Raw genomic sequence first — 23,688 nt, 5'->3', positions numbered from 1 at the left:
AATGCCAAATGCTGCCTTATTTTTCTTTATTTGGACGTTCATTGAGATTCTAGCAGTTCATTTTCCTCGTTGGGGCAGGTTATAAAGAAGATAAGCCATCCCTCACTGTTTTTTACTTCTTCGATGCTTTGTTACGATATCGTTTAGATCAGTGCACATAATAACCTGTATGCATACCAATAGAAAATGAGCAGTAACAGTGATTTCCTGTGAAATGCCAAAAAAAAAAGCCTTGACACTTAATCTATGGAGCAGATTGATACACCATAAAGTATTCTGATATGATGCCACTTTTAACAGCGTTTGTGGATGTTCTTGCACTACTTAATCGTCAGAACATAACTCTACTGTACCTGTCTGTTGATATCGGTATAGTTAGGTCTACTTTACACCGTCTGCACTTTCTAATCGCTCTGTGATTGAAGCACTCGGCCTACTTTGACACCACCATAATGGTTTTTTCTTTCCAGTGAGCTTGAAGCATACACAAACATCCACGGCGTCGTCTCAGTTCTGCTGTGCGATCTCAATATCAAATGCATAGACGACTGTAGAGACGTTAAATGTGACTCGGCACTTACGAATAAACGTCCTCCATGTCTTCCATTTTCAAATTTTTTAATTTAAGTTCAGACTTGATTGTTTTTGTCCTTGGTTGTGTAGCTGGTGGAATGTGCTTAAGGTAGTATGTAAGATTGGAAAGTTTACAATTCGTGATGCAATTCTGTTTCACAAATTTTGTATATTTAATAAAGAATATTTTGTGTTTCTTGCTCACCGTATGTTTGCTTGTAAATCTTTCTTTGGGCTGATAATGAGCATCACGTGAGTAAACGAGCTGCTCGTTGGAGTTCTTTTAAAATGTATCTACTAAAATTTGTTTATTACTCAACAGACAGGATAAAAAGTTTGTAACAGATTTGATAAAATGTGCAGAAGCTCTAAGCGATCGTACGTTTAATTTCCTCTTCTTGTAATAACGAGTTGATTTCTAAAGATCTTCAGTTTGTCATAATAATAAATGTTATCCCGAGATAACGCAATAATTTTTAACACGATATTGAGATAACGACATAATTAATGTGAGATCTTGGTACAGCCAGGTGTTTGTACACCTGAGCTCATCGCCCCAAAATGGCCACTCGGCTGTGAGAGGTGAAAAAAGAGCGGGAAAGTTTAACATGGACGGAGAACAAAATCTGTCCAAAAAATCATTTTAAGTTGCTCTCACGGCCACAAATTTCACTCTACAGAAATAATTTGAACATCAAATTGTAGAAAAGTTTGTGCCGCTCGCTCACATGAACCTGCTGAAGCTGTCAGACTTATAGTTTTGGCTCTGTTAGCTCAGATGTGTCAGGATCACCCACCAACTGCCCCATTTACTCCCATATTAACAGAGCAGAAATGTGTGGAGGACGGCAGACGGAGCAGTTCTTTACCTCGCTCTACAGGTCACATTTTGTAACTTTAGACACACAAATTATATACAGACACATTGAGGAAGATCTGAGGATGCTTCAGATCCTCTCCGTTCATTGATACGACCTACGGTTTAGTCATGGTGGTCTCTTGTTTGAAGGTCAACTTTCAAGGCTTTCTCTCTCTCAGCAGCTTCCACTGACAGACACAGCTGCTGTTTGTTGCTCTGCTCTGATTGGTCGGCTGCAGTGGAGCTGGCGGTTAACTGTCACTGGTTGCCGGGCAGAGATTCACACAGCTGACTGTCCACATGTCTGAAATGAACTTTATACTGACTTTAGTTAAAAACCACCACTAGGGGGCTATGTTCGACTTTTTAAACCCAGTGTTTCAGTGAACTGCAGTCAAACTCTCTTTTCTATCAAACACTTCCTGCACCGACTTCCCTTTCTAAAACTGTGAAAACAAAGCATGCATCCTGGGAACTGTAGTCTTTACAGATGGTCCAACTCGGAAACAACCCGGAAACTACTACATTACCCAGAATGCACCGCCGTGTCAGCTGCAGTCAGCTGCAGTGTGTTTGGTGAAGTCAGCTGAAGCAGCATGTCTGAGTATCCGACATTCCAGCACGACAAGCCTCGATTCGACCAGGTAACACACTCTGTGCACGTGAGGCTGCAGCACACACCTGTACCTGTGTGCGCACACACACACACACACACACACCCCTGTACCTTTGTGCACACACACACACACACACACACACCCCTGTACCTGTGCACACACACACACACACACACACACCTGTACCTGCGCACAGCTCAGTTTGTGCGAACACGTGGACTTAACCAGCTACACACACACTGTTTAAGTCTCTGAATATTAAAGGCAGCATTATAACTGTTCATATTTAAACTTTATTTAAACTTATTTGAACTCTGTTAATATTTAACTTTCTTGGTCAGCTGAGTTGGAAGTTGAGCGGGTCAAAGTTCACGTCATGTGACCCCTCATGTGACTAATTTAAATATGCATAAATAATCAGTCTGTGCCTTCATTACAGGTTAGGGTTAGCTCGTGCTGCAAACGTTCACTCATCTTAGTGTGTGTGTGTGTGTGTGTGTGTGTGTGTGTGTCACATTATAACACACACTGACAGGATAAATCAGAAATACTTTAATAAACCCAAATTATTTTTGTTACAATACTCCAGGTTATGTTAAACATGTAATCAATCATGAACAATATATATATATACACGCACACACAAAGGTATATACAAGAAGAAAATTTACATTAAATAAAGTGCAACAAATGCAAAAGTAATTGTCCATGTTTGTGTCAGATTACAGATGGGGTATATATGTAAAAAGAATAAAAGGTCAAATGTCATCAGGATCATTAGTCATCAGGAAACATGTTTAATGTCGTATGTGTTCAAATATACTTATAATACTACTGATAATTATTACATTAATATAACGGTGCTGAGTGTATTCATGGAAACGTTACGGACACCAGAGTGATTTTCAGACGTCACAAGTGTCTGAAGTGAAACACAACCTGCAGTTCCTCTAACGTCCACCTGAGGCTGGCTCCAGAAGTGAGTCAGTCTCCATAAGTCCCCATGTCCAAATGTCCAACTTCACAGCAGAAATAAACATGTTTACAGCCTGGTACAAAAAACAGTTTTGGTCTCTGTAGCTAATTTCCCCGTTCATGACAACTGTACTGAGGGTGAATTTATATACAACTCACCTGTTCACATTATATTAAGGCTTAAAGTTATGCAGGATTAAGAGCGTGGACACTTTGACTGACAGGTGGGCGTGGTTACAGGTGGTTCGTTTGAGCCTCAGGTCCACAGATGATCCACGACTTTAACCATATTTACTCTGGAGCGTCCTCCAGTCTTTATCATTGATATATTGACATGTATTCTGATTATTAAATAATAAATCCTGAGTTTCATGAAGATGAAGGTTCTCAGTCTCAGACGGGTCAGGTTGGATTGGTGCTGATGAATAATTGAGTTGAACAGATTTCTGCAGTGTTTTCATCCATATGTTCAGGAAGTCAGGAGGCGCAGCAGTCAGTCAGATACCAGATTTCCTCCCAAATTAGCAGTTAGTGTAATTAAAGTGAAGTTAGGGAGGACGCCTGCCTCTGTGGTCTGCGACGCTCTGTCTCCGAAATGATTCCTTCTGCTCGGTGACGGATAAATGATGGAAAGGTATTTCTGGCAGTCATTATTAGAAGGTAATTGCAAATGGTGTGAGAGGAATGGAGTCTCTGAAAGATGCAGATATTAATGAGGAGGCTCCACCTGCTGTGTAATCTCACTGTTTACTGGGTGACAGCTGGAATCTCTGAGCAGCATCGACTTCAGCTGCACAGTGACTGACGGAGCGTCTCAGTGATCACAGGCTTCAGATGTTTGCATGATGTTTGCATGATGTTTGCATGGTGTTTGCATGATGTGTCTCTTCTTCTTCTCTTAGAACACGTTCTCTGGTCGGTTCAGGCACTTCCTGGATGTGATTGACCCCAGCACACTCTTCGTCACAGAGGTAAACAACCGTCATGATTTATTTCTTCTGATGCAGCTGAATCTGAACCATCTTTTAGGGCGTCAGCGCTGTTTGGTCCAGAGTTTGTTTCCTTGGATAGTCCGGTTCATTAGCGCTCAGTCTGTCTGAAAACAGACCAAAGATCAGAGCCAATCGATGAGCCAGGTTTTCTTCGTGGTCAGTGCTTGTTGTTGACAATACTGCCCCCAAACGAGCAGCTGTTGTAACTGCATTGATTGAATTGAAATAAAATAAAAGACATTCCCTGCCCAATCGAGCCCCGGACTATCCTGGTGTGAAGGCACCATAAATCTGTATTTAGTTCAGGCTTAGAGCTCCAGATTAACTTTTTTACCTCGGTGTCCTGCATCCAACCTCACGGTACTTTTTCATTCTACGTAATTAATATATCCACCACACCAAAGGAGGGCCCCAGGGCTCGGTGCTGGGGCCCCTTCTCTTCACTGTTTACACCACCTCTCTGCTGTTTGCCTCCATCACTGCTGTGCGGATGGCCCCTCGGTCTTCACACCATGACATCATCATCGTCTCACGAGTCCTGATCGATGACCAGCTATCAGGCCTCACCTGACTCAACACGGTGCCCAAACAGTGAAGAGAAGGCGCCCCAGCACGGATCCCTGGTGCACCCCCGTGGTTAGACGTGGATGGAGAGATAAACTCTGACATAAATAAAATCATCTAACAGGATGTGATGCTGATGTATTTATTAATATATTTGTGGCCTCCCTGGGAACAGCCCGTCCTCTGTGGACGTAACATTTCCCTGGGTCTCGGTCGTGTTGTGGTACTTTTGTTCATGGTGTCATCAGCACTCTGCTGCTCTGGGTAATGAAGCTGTTAGCGGGCTCTCTGGTGACAGTAATAGCGGCGGTAGCTCTTGGGATGTGATGAGGTGTGGACAGCGCTCACACGCACACACCGAGCGTCCTGCTGGGCCGGGCGTAGCCTCGACATGCCCCCAACGACGAGAGTGGAACACACAAATGACCTCATACGCACACATGCAGAAAGTGCACGCCTAACACTGTCACACACTGCGTGCACGTGCACACACAGATGGCGAGCTCATTAGAACAAATTGGAGAACATAAGCTCGTATGTTGCTCGGCATTAGACGGCGATCACGCCGCAGAAAGCCGCTCATTACCTTTTCAGGAAACTCATTTGTCAACTGGAAATCAGCATGAAAGTTGTAGTTAAACACAATTATCACACATTGAACCGCGAGGCCGAGCAGGACTCTCCAGGGAAGACTCAACTTTACTGACTTTACTGTAAAAAACAAATGCAGTACAACCTGTTCTAGTATTACAGTAAATGCATGTTAGTCCTGATGATTTTATATCTCATGTTTTGAAATCTGTCAAATCAGAAACGGCTGCAGGAGAGCGTGAAGCTGCTCGAGCGCTTCAAACAAGGAACTCTGCCTGCAGGTGTGACGGACGCTCAGGTAAAGACACACACACTGAGCTGACCGGTGCTGATGTAAAAACAGGAAATCATCTCCTGTAAAGACTTTTTAACACAAACTGAGTTACACTGTGGTGATCAGACCATCAGTCAGCTGTTTCAGCTTTTATCTTCTGGCTGAAGTTTACTTCAGTGACATGAAGCCACTGTCAGTCTGTCTGTCTCAGTAACGATGTTTGTTTGTTTCACAGCTTTGGCAAGCTCAGAAAATAAAGCAGGTAACACACACACACACACACACACACACACACACACACACACTTCAGCTCATCACCTTCCTGTTTGCACAACACGGACTTCGTCCGTCTTCAGTGCTGAAGTGAAATTACAAAGCCTGATATTAAGTCGAGATGCTAATTAGCAGCTTCCACCGACGCTGACTGTCTGTGACCTGCAGGTGCTGCCGGTCAGAGCGGCAGAAAATAATTTACATTAATGTGGAGAAAGTTTTATTTAGACGAGTCACAAACACCAGCTTTGATACTAGTCTAATTATTTTAATGAATTAATTCATTATTTAATGAAGCTGTGTGTTCTGCTTTTAGCTTTTCTTAAACTCATCAACAGCTTGTTCAAAACGCTCATAATGAGACACCCCGCGACCTTTTTCTGTTTGGAAGAAGAAAGTTTCAAAGAAGCTTCAGATCACTGTAATCTGATTACAAGTCCTACATTCACCCAGGATGCACTGGGGTTTGAATACGGAACGTCCTCACAGACGTTTGTTCCAGAATCACCTGGTGAAGTCTGAACTTTGCAAAAAGCATCGAAGTGGCAGAACTCTCGATGTCGCCACATTCCAGTGAGTTCTGTGACGGTAAGCGTCTCGTACGTACGCGGCAAAGACAAAAGACGGCGTCCCGTCAGCGCTGTGTCCTCCCTGCTGAGATAAGATGCAAATCTCCCTCACTGCTTCAGGGCTGATGAAAGCAGCTCGCCGCTTCCTGATGCTCGTGCCAAAGCTGAACGATGAGGGCGCCATCACACCTGAATGATGGAGGAAGATCAGACAGCTGTACATCTGCAGTCAGTCTGTTATCTGAAGACAGACAGGTGAGGGAGGAGACAGACAGGTGAGGGAGGAGACAGACAGGTGAGGGAGGAGAGACAGACAGGTGAGGGAGGAGAGATGGACAGGTGAGGGAGGAGACCGACAGGTAAGAGAGGAGACAGACAGGAGGAGAGACGGACAGGTGAGGGAGGAGACAGACAGGTGAGGGAGGAGAGACAGGTGAGGGAGGAGACAGACAGGTAAGAGAGGAGACAGACAGGAAGTGGCTGAGTTTCTGCTCTTCCTATTGGTCGATGTGTTGTGTTTGCGGTCCCGTGTGTGACGTGTTCAGGTGCGTCGCGGTCGGGTCGGTCTCTCCGCTCGGCGTCTCTGTTTTTGACGCCATGAGGTCAGCTCGAGCTGACAGGAAGTTGGACACAGAGAATCCTGTGGATTTTCAAAATAAAACGCCCCGTGCAGACTGATTCGATGTGGGTGATCTTGGTTCGTTTCCAGGAACAAAGTTTAAAAGTAAGAACTCAAATCATCAGGACTAATTATTGTCTCTCATTACAGGCCATCATCCACCCGGACACGGGGGAGAAGATCTTCATGCCCTTTCGGATGTCAGGTACAGCAGCTTACTGTGGAAGCCCCGGGGGTGGAGGTGGGGTGGAGGTGGGGTGGAGGTGCAGGGGCTTGTTATGTGGTCCAACATGGAGGCGTCGTTCACCCCGGGAACTGTCACGGCTCGACGGGGCTCTTCAGGTTGTCTGGAAAAGGTCACACTCAGCTGGGCGCTGATTAAAACTTCTCTCCCACGGTGACGGAGAAGTTCTCGAGGCCTCTGAAGGAGCCAACACGACTATTCTGCTCCACCAGAGAAAGAAGGAGGGCGGAGGAGTAACGTGTTCACGTTCACGTGAGATACACGTCTCTGATGTTTTAAAGAAGTTTGAATCTGGTGTGTTTTTACAGGGTTTATCCCGTTTGGCACGCCAGTGGTGAGACGCTTTTTTTAATCACATGACATCGTTTATTATAATTAGATCAAATGTTAGATCAGACGTTGATGTAACGTTCTCATACGTTGTTTAAAGGCTGTTTGCTTCGTGCAGGTCATCGGCCTCCTCCTTCCAAATCAAACGTTGGCGTCGACGATCTTCTGGCAGGTAAATAACTTCAGTCTGACGTGACGTTAGTTAATTCAATATATCAATTAATTCATGAAGACATTAATCAAATCATTCGAAATTCAGTGAAGTCTGAGTTCTGAATATTTGATCCAGATGAGTACCTACAACATCCACCTATCCTCAGCAGGGTGGAGTTCCTCCGTAGACGTTAATAAATCAGAACTAAACTAATAAATCAGTCGTCATCATCTGGTTCACTGACTCGTCCTCTGTGTTCACAGTGGTTAAACCAGAGTCACAACGCCTGTGTTAACTACAGCAACCGCAACGCCTCCAAGGTACGAGCAGCAGTGACCGTCCCGTTCAGCCGCTCTGTGTGAAACATTTTCATCTTGTCGTCTCGTCTCACTTCAGCCGGCTCCAGTTTCCAAGTTCGTCCAGGGATACCTCGGGGCGGTGACCAGCGCCGTGTCCATCGCTGTGAGTTCCCATAATGCCTCTGAAGTCAAGACTGTTACTGTTTTACCAACAACTGTGTGTGAAGACGTGGAAGATGTTCGCCCATACGCCGATGACACAGTGATTTACAGCTGAAGCTGACGAACTCGTTTTCTCATGCTGAGCACGCGACATTATTAAAGGTGTCACTGCAGTGTGTTTACCTGTGCTGCATTATGGGTATTATTCTGGACGCAGCTCGCCATGCTTCTTTCTCAGATTCATCACTAACTGTGTGAGCTTCACGCTCGGGTAGGATGGCGTCGACTCGTTTGGACCAAATGTTCGTACGGAGGTCGGGGAGAGGGCGTCGCCGTCCGACTGACGTTCTAAAACTCAAAGATCTGATTAGTTTGAATGTTATGAATCCATTTAAAGAGCTGCAGAGTATTTTCTGTCTCAGTGGATTAAATAAATGAACTACATGTTCAGTGTAAGTCATGATCATTGATCTAAGCTCAGTCTAAAGTCTGAAGTATATTTTGAGGTGAAACATTTGGCCTGTTTCTAAGAGTTTGGACAGAAAATGATCAAATTCATAGGAGCTGAACATCAGGCTGAACGTCGGCGCTTCAGTCCAACCTTCCTGTGATCAAAGCCTCAAATGTCAAAGAGTATAATACGCGTTCACACACCTGCCTGACTCAACCTTTAGTGTGGACACAGGCCTCAAACCGAGCCAATTACTGGTCCCGCTGGGCGCTCCATCCGGCTGCTGCCCTCAGGCCTGACAACAGCTACGAGCACTGAAGGAAAGTCGCGGGGTGCCTGGAGGGCGTGACGACGGGTACGGAGGGGGGCAGGAGCTCTCCAATTAAACGTCCGCTCTGGTGACGACCCCCTGCTGTGCCGGGGAGAGGGGTGTGTTATCTTAGAGAGCCTGCAGCTCAGTGCTGTTAAATACGCTCACCGTTCACACACACACAAGATTTTACTCCCAATCACAGCAAATGAAAAGTTATCTGTGTGTTTAGTTTCACAACATTCAGGTAAAATCTTCTTTCCGTCTGGTTTCAGGTCGGCCTGAACGTGTTGATCCAGAAAGCCGGACGCTTCAGCCCGACCAGCCGGCTGCTGGTGCAGAGGTTCATCCCCTTCCCAGCAGTGGGTGAGTCCACACAGCTCGAACTGAACGTTCGACAACGTCACACTAACATTAAATAAACGGAAGAAAAGAGTTTGAGCTTTCAGTCGCATCTCAACAACAAATCATCAAAACTTTTATCATAATAATCTATAAGTTTATTTATAGACAGAGTTTATTATTAGACTGAATATTTTTATTTACAATGAATGTTTCTCTGGAGACGAGCGTGAACATTCAGTTTGTCTCGTCTCAGTTTTTAATTCAAAGAATTAATAATAATAATAATAATAATCATAATAATAATTATAAAACATTTTATTAATTTTACATACAAACACATTAAACACATCAGACCGAACTTCTTTTAGAGACGGTCACATAATAAATTAATATTATTGACATAAACACATTAATGAAGCTGAAATTTGACCCCGGGCTGTGATTGGCCAGACTTTGGACATACCTGCATTACTCTGAGCTAAACATTAAAATACATTTAAAAGATGTTTTTGTCAGAGATTTGAATGTTGAAGGTCGGGACAGTCACGGAGACAGTTCCAGAGGGAGGAGGGCAGCCCGGGGTCGGTGCCTGGTCCCTGGGTGGAGGTGGTGGAGGTTAGCATCAGATGAATGGAGGCTGTGGCATGGATTATATAATGAAATAGAAGTGATGATATTTAATAAAAGTGGACATAATTAATAAATAAAATTAAATAACTGAATAAAGGATTTGAAATCAAATCTATCCTACGCTGAGCAGCGCTCACTGATTCACATCACACACACACACACACACACACACACACACACACACACACACACACACACACACACACACACCCAGGGGTATAGACCCGTGTCCCAGAATGCCCTGGGGCTGCTGGCTCATAATTAAATTGTTTGCCTGCCCCCCTCGCCGCCTCCTCCCCCCTCCTCCTCCTCCTCCCCTCCTCCTCCTCCTCCTCCTCCTCTCCTCGCCTCCTCCTCTTTCATCATGGCTTTTTTTCAATTAAATCAACAGGTTTCTGCAGCGCAGCCTTTGCCTGGTAATTGGCTGCTTGTTAGAACTCTGCTGCCGCAAACAAATTGGATAATTACCCCCAAAGTGGCGTCCATGTCAGGGCCTCATTTACCTGCTTTCTGTTTGTTCATTGTGCTGCTGCTGCTGCTGTTGTTCTTGGTCGGCTCCCCTTTAGAAATAAAAGGTAATTAAAACGGCTAATTGAAGTGAGCCAAAGCAAAGTGCTGTTTTTCACCCGCTTCATTTTGTTTGGATTACTTAAGGCCACATTTATTTGTAATAACCTCAATCAAGCGGGCGGCACGTCATTCAATTAGATTATGAAGACTTTAACCGGAGGAGACGAGACGTCACCTGCTTTTGTTTATCGCCCTGGTCTTTTATTTTGAAGCTTTTAAAGTTATTAATGTGAAATATTTCTCATTATTGGTGATATTTATGACTTATTACATCAAAAAGTTCCTGGATGAGCAGATATTAGATGACAATTAGAAAGTACATAAATGTAATTATTTCAAATAATTACAAATTACAGGCTGATATTTGAGCTGTGCAGACTTTGTTAATTAAATTAATTCTGTAATTACAAAAGTGTTTTTTGAGGATTTGATCTGTGCTGTAGTTTTTATCTGTTAATTGGTTGGATATTAAAATAATGGCTGGTAGCTACAGAGAGCTGTTTGTTCAGTGGATTGACTTCCCGCCCGCAGCGCTCCAGATAACTCTGAACGCTGTCGTCTTAAATTAAAACGCCTCGCGGCGCCGGCCACACTAAACTCTCTGAAACCAGTTTTTCTTTCTTCTCATTAGAGTCGAGGACAAACGTCCGTCTGTATTAACACACATTTGTGTTCACGTGAATAAATCAACCTGCTGTTTGTCGACCTGTCGTCACCTTGGTTACGCTGATTGGACAGTGATGAGACAGAGACTCACTTACCTGTCCTGTTCTTCAGGGGGTTAGATGTTGGCCGGCTAACGCGCAGCTGATCGAACGTAAAGAAACCTGAAGATGATGAAAAGTTTATTTGACTTCATGATCTGAACATGACAGTTCTTGTAGTTTAAGGTTCTTTTGTTTATGAACACATGTATTCATATATGAAATCTGTGTCTCGTCTTCACAGCCAGTGCAAACGTCTGTAACGTGGTGCTCATGAGACACTCGGAGCTGTCGGAGGGCGTCAGCGTGCTCGACGACGACGGGAACGTGGTGGGAACGTCGAAGGTGGCAGCCAGGCATGTACGTCCCTGCACCTGATCACGGAGTCATGCTCATGTTTCACATGATTAAACGCTGCCTTTGTTTCTGTGACAGGCACTTTTAGAAACAGCCGTGACCCGAGTGGTCCTGCCCATGCCCATCTTGGTGCTGCCTCCGATGATCATGGCCGCGCTGGAGAAGTAAGATTCGTTATTATCGGTCATGTCGTGTTTTAAGATAATTACAGTTTCAACACTTTGTGTCTGTCTCAGCCTCGAGTCCATCTGTTCCTGCCCAACATGCAAATCTTAAACTGACTCGTACTGAAGAGCGTGGCACTATTTTCAGCAGCGGATTGATACATATTTGGTATTTGGCACTCGGCAGCAGGATGGTGTGTTTTCTAATGAAGGAACAATGAGCTGTATGAGGCTGCACAGGCACTACTTTCATTAGTTTCATTGATAATAATAATAATGATAAATAGTTTGATTTGGAGCTGGAGCGAATAAACAGAGAAATCCTGTAAAAGATAGATTGAACATCTGCATAGAAATGAACCATAACTGTGAAGACGTTAACCTCTGCCAACACCTGCATGAATAAAAACAATAGAAAGTCGAAGTCACAGCAGCTGTTCATGTTGGAGAGACGTGGTCTTCCTTCACGTCGATGCTCTTCTCTTTGTTCGCTTGTGGTTGGTTGGTTCTTCACAGCTTGATCCCGGTGCGTCATGTTTAATGCTCAGCGTTGGTGTCCCACAGGGCTCCGTGCTCGGCCCGCGGACTCACTATTCTGAATAATTTGAGTAAAAACGTGAGAGAGATCCGCCTGTAGGCCGATGATGCTGTCGTTTACACTGATGATGTGACTCGACTGAAACATCTGAAAGTTAATAAAGGGTTAACGTCTCAGTCAGGACCTTTGATTGGTCAGATAAAAATAATCTCTGAATGTTTGTGTGAGTTTGTTAATTACAGTCCTGTTATAATAACGAGTTAGATTGATTGACCCTAATTAAATGACAATATCGAGTCTTCGATCCTCGTTGCTGAACCGTCTCCATAAGACTAATTATGTCGTAATGATGCGAGCCCACGCTGTGCCGAGGAATGTGGCCGTCTTCGTGAAATCCTTGACAGCACTTATTGACCCGACCGCTCCGAGCAGGCGGGCTCGGGCGGCGGGGCCGGGCGCCCAGGTGTGTTTGGGATTCCTGGCAGCTGAGTGACACAATGAGAGGCTGCAGAGCGAGCTCAGGCGGCTGTGGTTGCAGGTGAGTAGCGCTCAGCTATCCTCCATGTCAGCTCGCCTTCACTGGCTCTCAATGGAGCGAGAACAAGGGGACAGAGACGGGCCCCCGGGCGGCCCCTCAGTGATGGATGACACCGCTGAGAGATTCACGGCACTGACAGCAGCTTCTGTCCTTCATGTGCTTCAGTACCCACGAGTGTATTCACACTTATTTATCTTTGTGTGTTCTCCGTGACCGGAGTCGAGGCCTGAGCTCGCACTGTGATGTAACAGCAGAGTCACAGTTTCAGTTCATGCCTCGAGTCTACAGGGACGAAATATTAAAAATGATTTAGATACAAAAACAAACACATAATAAATCCACTCAGGACGTCAGAGGAGCTGCAGTTCACTTCATCTGGTTACACTTTGAAGGTAATTTTGACATTTCAAAGTCACTCGTGTCATTTCTGGAACGATTAATTGTCCCGAACACGTCTTTAATTACCGTCTCTGTCTCCAAACCTTCAGCTGTTTCCTTTCAGGATTACTGGCTTCACTTTCCAGCCATGGAAATAATAATACATACAAATAAAGCAGGAGCCACTTCAAAGCATCAGAAAGTAATCAGAGTAATTTTGATGGATGCTGCTTCTTCCTCTGCTGCTGACAAACGTTCATATGTTCATAACCCTGAGCTGTTTGTTTAGTGCAGAAACCTGTTTCACAGTTTGATCATCATTACAGCAGAGAGTCTGAACAAAGAGTTAACTGAATGATTCTCGTCACATTAGTGACTTTGAAGCAAACACAGACTCTGGTTCTGCTGCAGAAACTCTGCTCTCCTCTTGTGTTTTATCTCACTGTTGTGTCTGATCTTGTATGAACTGGTCTTGTCGCGGTGACAGAGGTTCATGTAAACCGTTAAACCTGGACAAGACCTCGACCAGGAATGTGGCCGCTAGCCAGGTTATGAAAATGTGTCATAACGTCATAATAACGTCATAATAACGTCATAATAATGTCATAATAATGTCATAATATGGAGTTTTTCAAACTTGTGCACAAACCTTCCCATACCTCACAACTTTTCTCCCATTGACTTTCCTCTTTGTAATCCACTTTTAAGATGTGTGTCTGCACGTTTGTGTGTGTGTAGCCTAATTAAACCATGGCAGCCATATGTGTTAATGAGCTCCCTCATTAGGCAGTAGCTCTCCTCGTTAGGGGGAGAGGCGTCGCTGGTGGAGGAGAGACGGAGCGGCTCATTCTCAAGCTCCTGCTGAGTTCGCTGTCCCACACACTGAAGAGGGGATTATCCTACGGAGGGCAGCGAGCAGGGAGACGAGGAAATATATTTCTGGAGATGGATCTTTAGAAAGTCTGCAAATATGTTTCTGAAAGTGCCACAATACATTTGTGCGATTAAAAATCAGAGAGTCCTTTAAAGGTCCAATGTGACAGATTTACACAAGATCAAATATAACATGAATAACTCACCTGAAAATAAGTCATAAGTATAACCTTTCCTAATACATTACAGTAAAAGCACGGTAGTGTCGGTGTTTTGTTCCATAAAATAGATTTTACAGTGAAACTAAAATATGCTATTAAATATTCCAGTGTCCTCTAATATAAAATACTTTATTCTGTATAACTAAAGGTTTTAAAATATCTACTGTGTACAGGAAAACAGTTATATTTATATCTGTCTTTTACTGTCAGAGTTTGGCAGTTTGCTGTTTTACTGTAGAATTAACAGTCTTATATAAAATATAAAAGTGTTTACTGTAAACAGGAAATCACAGTCATACTTCCTGGCTTATTTTCTGGTCTCTTACTGTTCACTGTTATAAGATTAAACTGTAGAACGCCTTCACAGCCGATTCATCTGTCGGATGTTCGGTCACACTTTGCGTGAACGGAGAAATCAGTCTGCCGTTTCCTGTTGGAGATAAATGTCTCCGTTAAATCTGGAATCAAACGATTGTTTGTGTCCTTTGTGTCCGTCCAGGCTTCCCCTCCTGCAGAGACAGAGGAGGCTCGTCCTGCCCGTCCACAGCCTGGTGTGTCTTGCCGCCTTCGGCCTGGCTCTGCCTCTCGCCATCAGTCTCTTCCCACAGATGTCCCAGGTACCAAAGAACTTTCTTTCCTCTGAGATGCAATAGAACATCGTTCAGCTGTGCATGAACTTTTTTCTGAGTCAGTGTGTCTCAAACTTTTAACTCAGAAAATATCTGAAGTCTGTTCAGTCAGATTTAGAAGATTGTATGTTGTTGACTCTGAATCTTGAACAGAACCGGCTCCAGAACCAGAGCTAACATGTTGTTACTCCTGATATAACTTCACTTATTATGTCGCTTTCACATTTAATTCATAACTAATCGTGGATGGATGTTTGCTAGGCGCCACCACAAGGAGGTTGTGTACCATCAGTGGTACCGGTACCACAGTTTGAGAACCAGTGATGTAAGATGACCCAGAACAAACCAAACACTGGTTCTAGATTTGGACCTTTGGGTTTCTGCAGCAACCATAGTCCTGAGGAGACATGGTGCAGCATTAATATACGTCACTATGCTGATGACACCCCGCTTCACGTTGCTGTGTCTCCTGTCGACTCAGAGCCGATATATGTATTTTAGATTTTAAACTGCATTTTAAATATCAAGTTATGGATGGCAGAGAATTTTCTACAGCTCAAACATGAATAAACCCGAGTCTGAGTTATTGGTACTGAAGCACAGAGCGAGAAACTAAATCTGAAACTACAAACCCTGAATTTAAAAAGCCTGTCAACAAGTAAAGATCTGAACCTCAAAAAACAGAACTAAGAATGTTTTTTATCATTTGTCTCTGACTGGCCAACACACAGACATTAATTCATGCACCTGTAACCTGCAGACATCGACTTTCTGGACTCCACAACAAGAATTTAGCTTCAGAATCAGAAATACTTTAATAATCCCTGTTACAATACTCCAGTATACAAACAAACAACAAGTAACCATCTGTTAAGAACAAAAATATATATTTAAAGTATATATATATTAAAGGCATATAATTTAAATATATATTTTTTGTTCTTTGTTCAACTTTCTGGACTCCATAACAAGAATTTAGCTTGACTACAGTTACTCCAAAAACACGTTACAGCAGTTTTAAAGTCTGTGCAGAGGCGACGTGGTGGATGCAGTTTATCATGTCATACAAATGTGACGTAGATGGTGAGGTGAGAGAGTTGCAATCAGCAGCTCCACCTGTAGATGCTGCTGAATGTTCCTGTCAGAGAGCTGAAGCAGTGTCTGTCAAACATCTGCTCAGGTCGCTGTGACTGATACTGATGACCGGAGTCTTCTGACCTCTTTAACGTTCCCATTGAGCTTCACACAGGCTCTGTCCTAATGAGGCGTAGCCCTCCGAGACTTCACCTGCTCCAGCCTCCGTCGGCTTCACTCGCTGCTGCCATGCAGACGATCAGGCTGAGCTCTAACTTTAGCCTTATTACCTCAGTATGTGTCATTGTGCTCATTAATGTCTGTGGCATGCTTTTGTTTTTTCACTCCATCTCTCTCTCTCTCTCTCTTTGTCTCGTCTCTGCCAAATGACTTGCTGACACGAGCCAACCAGCTCTGGCTTTAAAATGTTTAGGATTTAATTACCACTGGAAATAGCTCAGACTGCCATATGGCAGAAAACTTCAGACATATGTGCCGCCGACGGTCCTGTGAAAACGCTGCCTCAGATCCACGGAGGGGCCTGTTTTTCTCTCAAGTCCTTTTTGCACTTTCGCAAGAATAGCAGATGAAAAAAAAAAAAAAAGTCCCCAAAAAGCAACATGGAACGCCCCCCGCCCTCCTCCGGTTCCGCGGACCCCCCGCCTACTCAATTTGTCCCACTTCCCCATTTCACACCTACCAAGATGTCTGATTAGGATTCAGCCTGCAGCTCCTGCAGCCATCTGTCTCTGGTTCAAATATTAGGAGATGCAAAACCTCAAATTAGACTTTAATCTGCCAAGTTGGCTCCTTTTGCACATTAGCAGTAAATACAGAACATTTGATGCTTTTAAGAATTATTTAGTTACAAATGAAAACCGGCTCACGTAGACGGACGTGCACGTGTGTACGGCGTGCACGTGGAGGATGTAAACATGTGACCTTTTTGTTCCCACAGATCGACGTGAATCAGCTCGAGCCGGAGATCGCCGCGGCGACAGATTGTAAGACTGTGACATACAATAAAGGTCTGTGAGCGCCGATGAAGACGCGACGCCGGCTGCTCGACGCCGACCATGAATCCTGGTAAACAGTGAGCAGTAAGCATATGTTAGCAGAGCGGAGTTGTTTACACCAAGACAATGATTATGAAGACAGGATGGATGTGATCAGAGAGGTCAGGCACTGCTGCAACACGGACAGCACTGTTCTCCTCTTTTATAATTAATGCATCACTGATTTTAATAAACACGAGGATGTCTTGATGATCTGAGATGTTTGAATGCTGCCACAGGCCTGAAGGAGAAACCTGAGATATGAAGCCATAAACTGAACTTCAGATTCTTAGAAATCATCATGATGTCATGAATCCTCACTGAGAAGCTTTGAATCTGCCGTGTTGGTGTCGGTGTGATCTTCCTGTCTTTATATAAACGTTCTGTTATCTTTTGTCACGATCTGTGCGATCAGCGTGTTTGCACGGTTGCCGAGGGAACGCAGCTCGGCACGGTCGGCTGCGATGCGGCGTAATCCGACAAGACGCCGCATGCAGGACGGGCGGATGCTGGGTGGATGCTGGGTGGAGGCTGGTGGTGCACGACAAACACAAACAGAAGCTCGTTCATTGAACACAAACAAATAAAGAAAATTTTATTTTTTTCACATTTGGTTGAATTTCACAGAAACGTGACCTGATGGCTGAAACTTGTAATAAATATTCTAACGTTCGGTTTTTATTCAGTCACACTTTTAAAAACGAGCTCTGACTTCATGTCTTGGTGAAGATGATAAATGATCTGTAGCCGTGGGAAGTCGCCTCAGTGTCAAACATGAATCTTTCTGTTTCTGTGATTTGACTGAATCTGATGCGATGTGACAAACTGTGAGCACGCCGCATGATTTCTGGCTAAACATGCACCTTCATAACTAACGACAATAACACACGTGCGCTTTGCAGCGCGAGGTGAGACAACATGTAATCAAGCAGTCGCCTCTGCAGCAGCAGCAGGAGGAGCCCGGCGCCTCCTTCCCCCACCTCCTCCTCTGGAGCCTCCTGTTCTCGGTGGATTCCTGCTCTCTGCTGACTCAGGCGTCAGGAGACGCAGCGTTGAGGGAGATTTCTCTTAATTGTTTTCCTCGCAGACGATGGAGGAGGTGCAGCTCTCGTTAGTCGTCCTCTGACCACAGGCGGGTGGTGGCGAGCTCGTCGTGGCGAGCTCTGGTTCTGCTGTTTATTTGGCTGCGAGTCCTCTGACGTGTGTTTGCACCTGCACTGAGGATAGGATGTCGTGGAAACTCAAAACAAGCCATGTGGCCCCTTTCTGCATCTTTTGTAAAAACTCTGCAGTATTTCACTTTCCCGCCTCCCTCCACCCTCCCTCCACCCGCCCTCCACCCTCCTCTGCTCCTCGCCGTCTCTCTGGTTTCTTGGCTTACAAAACAAAGAGGACGGGGTCAGACGTCAGGCTCAGCTCTGAAGCCTCGGGGTCATTAGGAGGAGATTCCTTCCGTTTCTTTTGACAGGTGATTACTGAGGCGATCTGCTCAAAGTGCTGCCACACAATAGTCACCACTTTCCCTCTTGTTTCACCCTCTGGATGGGAATTATTTCTGCTGGAATTTGGAGGAAATACCGGCCGATAGGTAACACACCTGACACCTGTGCTACTGTCCTGCAACATTCCAGCTGCCTGAGTCTCAATCGGAGGGAAGTGAGCGCCCCCCCAAACATGAAACAACCTGAAAATGGGAAATCCGTCTTTGGTTGGACTGTTCCCGCCTCGGACGCCGCGGACGCCGTGAATGTCGGCAGGTTTTTCATTCCAATCAAACACGGCAGCGGCATGTCTCGCACTGATTTACACATGAACCTTCAGCCCGGAGAGGAAGGAAACTAATGAGTGGAACCTGCTGCTGCTCAAAGAACCTGCAGACGTGACCCGTGAACAGCGAGCGTCTGAATCACAATCAGAGAAACGTTTTTGTTTTTATTTCTAAAACATCTTTTGTGTAATTACATGTTTCATACGACACACGGCGCTCAATGACACAGCAGATGTTCAACAAATGCAGATGTGCTCCGTGCATCACAAAGCTGCGAGCTCTGAGCTCAGCTCGCCATGAGTCCAACGTGGAGCTTCTTCTGACGCCTGCTTCACTTCCTGCTTTGTTCTCGTGTGGCCTGTTCTGTCGCCGGGCGGATTGAAAGTGTGCCGCGTGTTCTCGCCATGGAGGAGAAATTTAAATTACCGTGGCTCACAGGTGGTGCGGTGGGCGGGGTGAGCAGTGAGGTGTTAATGACCTAAGCAGGTGGTAAAAACAGCTTTAATGAAACAAAATGGCCTCTTCTGAGCCGCCTATGTACAATTTAAAAAAACACAAACACTACGGGCGAGGTGGACGCTGTTTCTTCTTCTTTGGTCGTCAAACACCAAAGATGATCTGTGCAGACGTCAGAGCACAGAGCTGCTCATCACATGTTCATGTCTGTCTCTAATGTGTCTAATTATACTTCATAATGTTACATAATAAATAGTGTTGGTCCTCTGGAGCGTCGAGCAGGCAGCTCAGTGTTTTAGTCCTCTGAGGTGACGTCGATGTCCTCGGAGCTGGCCTGCTTGGTGGCCAGGCGCCATCTGTTGATGTGGTGGTTCCCCTTCTTCTTCTGCTGGCTGTCCGGGCCCTCCTCCTCCAGCTTCTGCCGCTTGTACTTGGTCCGCCTGTTCTGGAACCACACCTTCACCTGTTAACGAGGAGGACGCACGTCGTTAGTCAGTGTCACGTGACATGAACGATGAGTTGATCATTAATTAGTATTTAATCAGTTAATCGATGAATCGTTTAGATGTAGATACACTGAGCTGCAGATCTCTGTCTGCCGACACACCGTGAACAATAACCTGTCTATATATATAATAGATAATATATAGATATATATATAGATATAATATATATATATACTATATATATATATATATATATATCATATACACACACACACTGCAACATTACACACTGTTACACACACACACACTGGGACACATCCAACAACGCACACCGCACACTGTACACACACACACACACCTGTGCAGCCACACGGCACACGTGTAACACACACACGTGAAACACACAACACACTGTAAACACACTGTAACACTCACACTGTAACACTCACACTGTAACACACGCACACTGTAACACGCCACTGTAAACAAACACACAGTTAACACCACTGTAACCCACACTGTAACACACACTGTAAACACTGAACACTGATACACCACACTGTAACACACACTCGTAACACTCACACGGTAACACAGCACACTTAACACACACTGTAACTCAAACTGTAACACCACACGTAACGCCGAACACTGTAACACACACACACTGTAACACACGCACACTGTAAGCGCACGCACACTGTAAACGCACCCTGTAACGCACACTGTAACACACACACTGTAACCAACACTGTCCACACGCCACAACGCACACTGTAAACACACCACTGTACACGCACAACTGTAACACACGCACTGTAACATGCGCGAACTGGTAACACACACCTGTAACAACACTAACACACACTGTAACACACTGTAACACACACTGTAACACACACGACACTGTACACACACTGTAACACGTGTACAACACTGTACACCACACTGTAACTACACTGTAACATGCGCACACTGTAACACACACCACGGTAACACACACTGTAACACGCTGTAACACACACACTGTAACGCACACTGTAACACACGCACACTGGTAACACACACACACGGTGTAACGCACACATGTAACCACACTGTAGACACTACACACACTGCACGCACACTGCTAACAACACCACTGTAACACACACACACTGTAACACCGCACACTGTAACACCGCACACTGTAACATACACTGTACACACGCTGTAACACACACACACCTGTAACGCCATGTAACACACACTGTAACACACGCACACTGTAACACACACACACTGTAACACACGCACACTGTAACACACACACAACACTAACACACTCTGTAACACACGCCACCATGTAACACACTGTAACACACGACACTGTAACACACTGTAAACCACACACACTGTAACACACACTGTAACACACACACACTGTAACACAACACAACTGTAAACACTGTACACATCACACACACTGTAACAACACACACACTGTAACACACACACACCTAACACACACTGTAACACACGCACACTGTAAACACAGCACACACTGTAACACAATACACACTGTAACACACGCACACTGTAACACACAACTGTAACAAAGACCTGATAACACACGCAACACGTAACACGCGCCACACATGTAACACACACACACTGTAACACAAACACACTGTACACACCTAACAACAAACTGTAAACACACACTGTAACACCGCGCACACTTAACAACCGAATGATGACTACGTACGCGAACCTCCTCTTACGCTGTCCATCGGGGCTTCACCCGCTCAGTATTTGGGACAACGTCGCTGGTATATACTATGCTACACCTCCCCTTCTTGAGCAATCATGCAATTGCGTGTCAGCGTCTAGTGGTCTGAGGCAGACTGCCTACCGATCATGCACCTACAGCGCCTTATATTATGCCTCGTTGGCTACTCTATACTGTGGAGTGCCCCCGGTCTTGCAGTTACTGACTAGTTTCGGACTGCGTCTCACAGTCGTCCCGTCCTCGTTTCTTACGATAATTACAAGCTACCACTATCACTGGTACTTCAGGACTAGCTTCCTGTACTTCCACTGTTACACCCACTTGCCCAACCACTCGACCACTACTCCGGGATCTACTCTTTCAGAGCTGTTACCACGAACACTTAATGCCAGCACGTATTGTTCATCGATACCGGGGAGCATTGTCATACAGTCACATGCCTCTACACACACCCCTACCATTATCTCTTTTCGATACTCGCGTCGTACTGCTCGCCTCAGCGGCTAGCGACATAGCCAAGAAATCTCAATTCGCATCAATAAATGCGTTGACAAGCTTAGCTGCGATGGTCGGAAATCCACGCCACTATTCGACTACACTAGACAAAAAAAAAAAAAAAGAGCAGGTTGCGGTTTACACACTGTTATACGCAAGCAACACTGGTAAAAAAACACAACGTGTAAACACACTGTAACACACACCACTGTAACACAACAACTGAAACTCTCTGTAACCACACACTGTAAACACAACTGTAAAAAAAACAACAACACACAACACACCTGTAACACCACCTGTACACGCTGTAACAAACACTGTAACACATCTGTAAAAGACACACACACACTGTAACACACACGGTACACGCTGTAAACAACACACTAACGGCACACACACTGTAAACACACGAGACACACTGTAACACACACACACTGATAACACAAAACTGTAACACCTGTAACACACACTAAAACAAAAACAACAACACACTGTAACCGCTGTAACACATACAACATCACTGCTTGTAACACACACTGTATACACGCTGTAAACACCACTAAAACACACACACTGTAACAACACAGACTCACAACTGTAACACGCATAAACTATGTAACACAACTGTCCACACACACACAGGAACACACTGTAACACACTTAACACACACCACTGTACACACTCTGTACACACACTAACACTAAATGTTTGTGGTGTGTTAATTAAACATTCAGCTCTGGCCTCGTTATACTTAGCCTAATGCCAGTTGGTATCATTGTCAGGCGCTGAGTGGCTTGAGCTGATCCTCGTTGATCCGCCTGACTGACAGATAATGATCATCATTAAACATCAATAATATTTAGCCTGCAGCTGCATGAATGAAACACCTTGAAGAGACAGCTGCAGACAGGTGAGTGAGTGTCAAGCCTGGTTAGAGTGTGTAACGTGATTGTGTGTGTGTGTGTGTGTGTCCTCATGCAAGCCTCACACATTTCTTCATCAATAATCCTTTTGCCGCAGTCGCTGTTCAGCTACTTTGTACATTCCCCCTTCTGATTACCATTATTTACCTAAGATTTGTTACGCTACCCCGCCCCCCTTTCACAACTGCCCTCCGAGAAATCAGTTTGTGCCTTTTTCTGCTGTTCCCCTTTGCCAGTTCGTCATTAGGATAATACTAATACTCATACTCCTCCGACGCATAATTATTATTATTATATCTTATGTTATTGTTGTTGTTGTTGATTACAGCCCGTACCCTACTCTCCTTATCCCCCCAACCCACAAAGTGTTCATGTCCGTAACACATGTTTTTTCTCCCTTTGACGACGCCCTCATTTTGACAATCTGTATTCTCCTGAAGCTCACCTCTCTTGGAACTCAGTTATCAGCACAGCCACAGCACCTTTGGAATCCCACAGATTTACAGATTTACAGATTTATACTGGCTTGCTCTTAGAGGTGACTTATTCAGTCCGCGCAATCAACACAGTGAACACAGTGACTCAAACATGTGCAGCCTAGTTTCTTTTGTAGTTTATATATTTTCGTATTGAGTTCTCCCAACCGACCTTTAATTGTACGTGTCTTTGTAAAAAGCTTCACAGGTTACATTTAAATTCAGATTGATCTTCTTGGTTAAAATTTCAGTGGTTTAATGTTAATGCGCTGCTGGATGCTGAATTTTATATGAATATATCTCCATAAATCAAAAAGTTCTTCCAGCGGAAAACCAGCATTAATAATAATAGAATAAACCAGATTGGAAACTAATTTTAAAAAAATGAAAAGTCTTTTTATTATTTTTTCTGTAATC

At 44.6% G+C, this 23,688-nt stretch overlaps 2 protein-coding genes across 2 annotated transcripts in view; one reads left to right on the top strand and one right to left on the bottom strand.

Moving 5' to 3' along the window:
* Positions 1 to 1,950: 1,950 nt before the first annotated feature.
* On the top strand, positions 1,951 to 17,143 carry sfxn5a (sideroflexin 5a). The gene is made up of 14 exons (XM_027275231.1): positions 1,951 to 2,076; positions 3,927 to 3,995; positions 5,392 to 5,469; positions 5,681 to 5,707; positions 7,057 to 7,111; positions 7,459 to 7,484; positions 7,599 to 7,652; positions 7,898 to 7,954; positions 8,031 to 8,096; positions 9,132 to 9,222; positions 11,350 to 11,465; positions 11,541 to 11,626; positions 14,674 to 14,791; positions 16,836 to 17,143. Exons 1-14 carry the CDS (start codon positions 2,029 to 2,031, stop codon positions 16,911 to 16,913), a joined length of 969 nt encoding a protein of 322 aa, XP_027131032.1. The 5' UTR covers positions 1,951 to 2,028; the 3' UTR covers positions 16,914 to 17,143.
* Positions 17,144 to 17,277: 134 nt separating this feature from the next.
* The window catches only part of emx1 (empty spiracles homeobox 1), a 13,124-nt gene continuing 6,713 nt past the window's right edge, over positions 17,278 to 23,688 (bottom strand). Inside the window, exon 3 of the mRNA XM_019260632.2 lies at positions 17,278 to 19,619. Coding sequence (XP_019116177.1) covers positions 19,452 to 19,619 — 168 coding nt within the window. The 3' untranslated portion in view covers positions 17,278 to 19,451. The remainder of the gene's footprint in view (positions 19,620 to 23,688) is intronic.

Source organism: Larimichthys crocea, chromosome XXIV (assembly GCF_000972845.2).
Source record: "Larimichthys crocea isolate SSNF chromosome XXIV, L_crocea_2.0, whole genome shotgun sequence".
NCBI classification, from domain to species: Eukaryota; Metazoa; Chordata; class Actinopteri; family Sciaenidae; genus Larimichthys; species Larimichthys crocea.
The sequence above is the reverse complement of the archived record's forward strand: the minus strand, read 5'-3'. Positions and strand labels throughout refer to the sequence as shown.

What these genes read in the sequence shown, in the direction of transcription:
- sfxn5a (XM_027275231.1), top strand. Translation starts at nt 2,029, where the DNA reads ATGTCTGAGTATCCGACATTCCAGCACGACAAGCCTCGATTCGACCAG. An exon ending in CATGCCCTTTCGGATGTCAG is followed by an intron (nt 7,112 to 7,458) that starts GTACAGCAGCTT and finishes GTGTTTTTACAG; the next exon opens with GGTTTATCCCGTTTGGCACG. An exon ending in GCAACCGCAACGCCTCCAAG is followed by an intron (nt 7,955 to 8,030) that starts GTACGAGCAGCA and finishes GTCTCACTTCAG; the next exon opens with CCGGCTCCAGTTTCCAAGTT.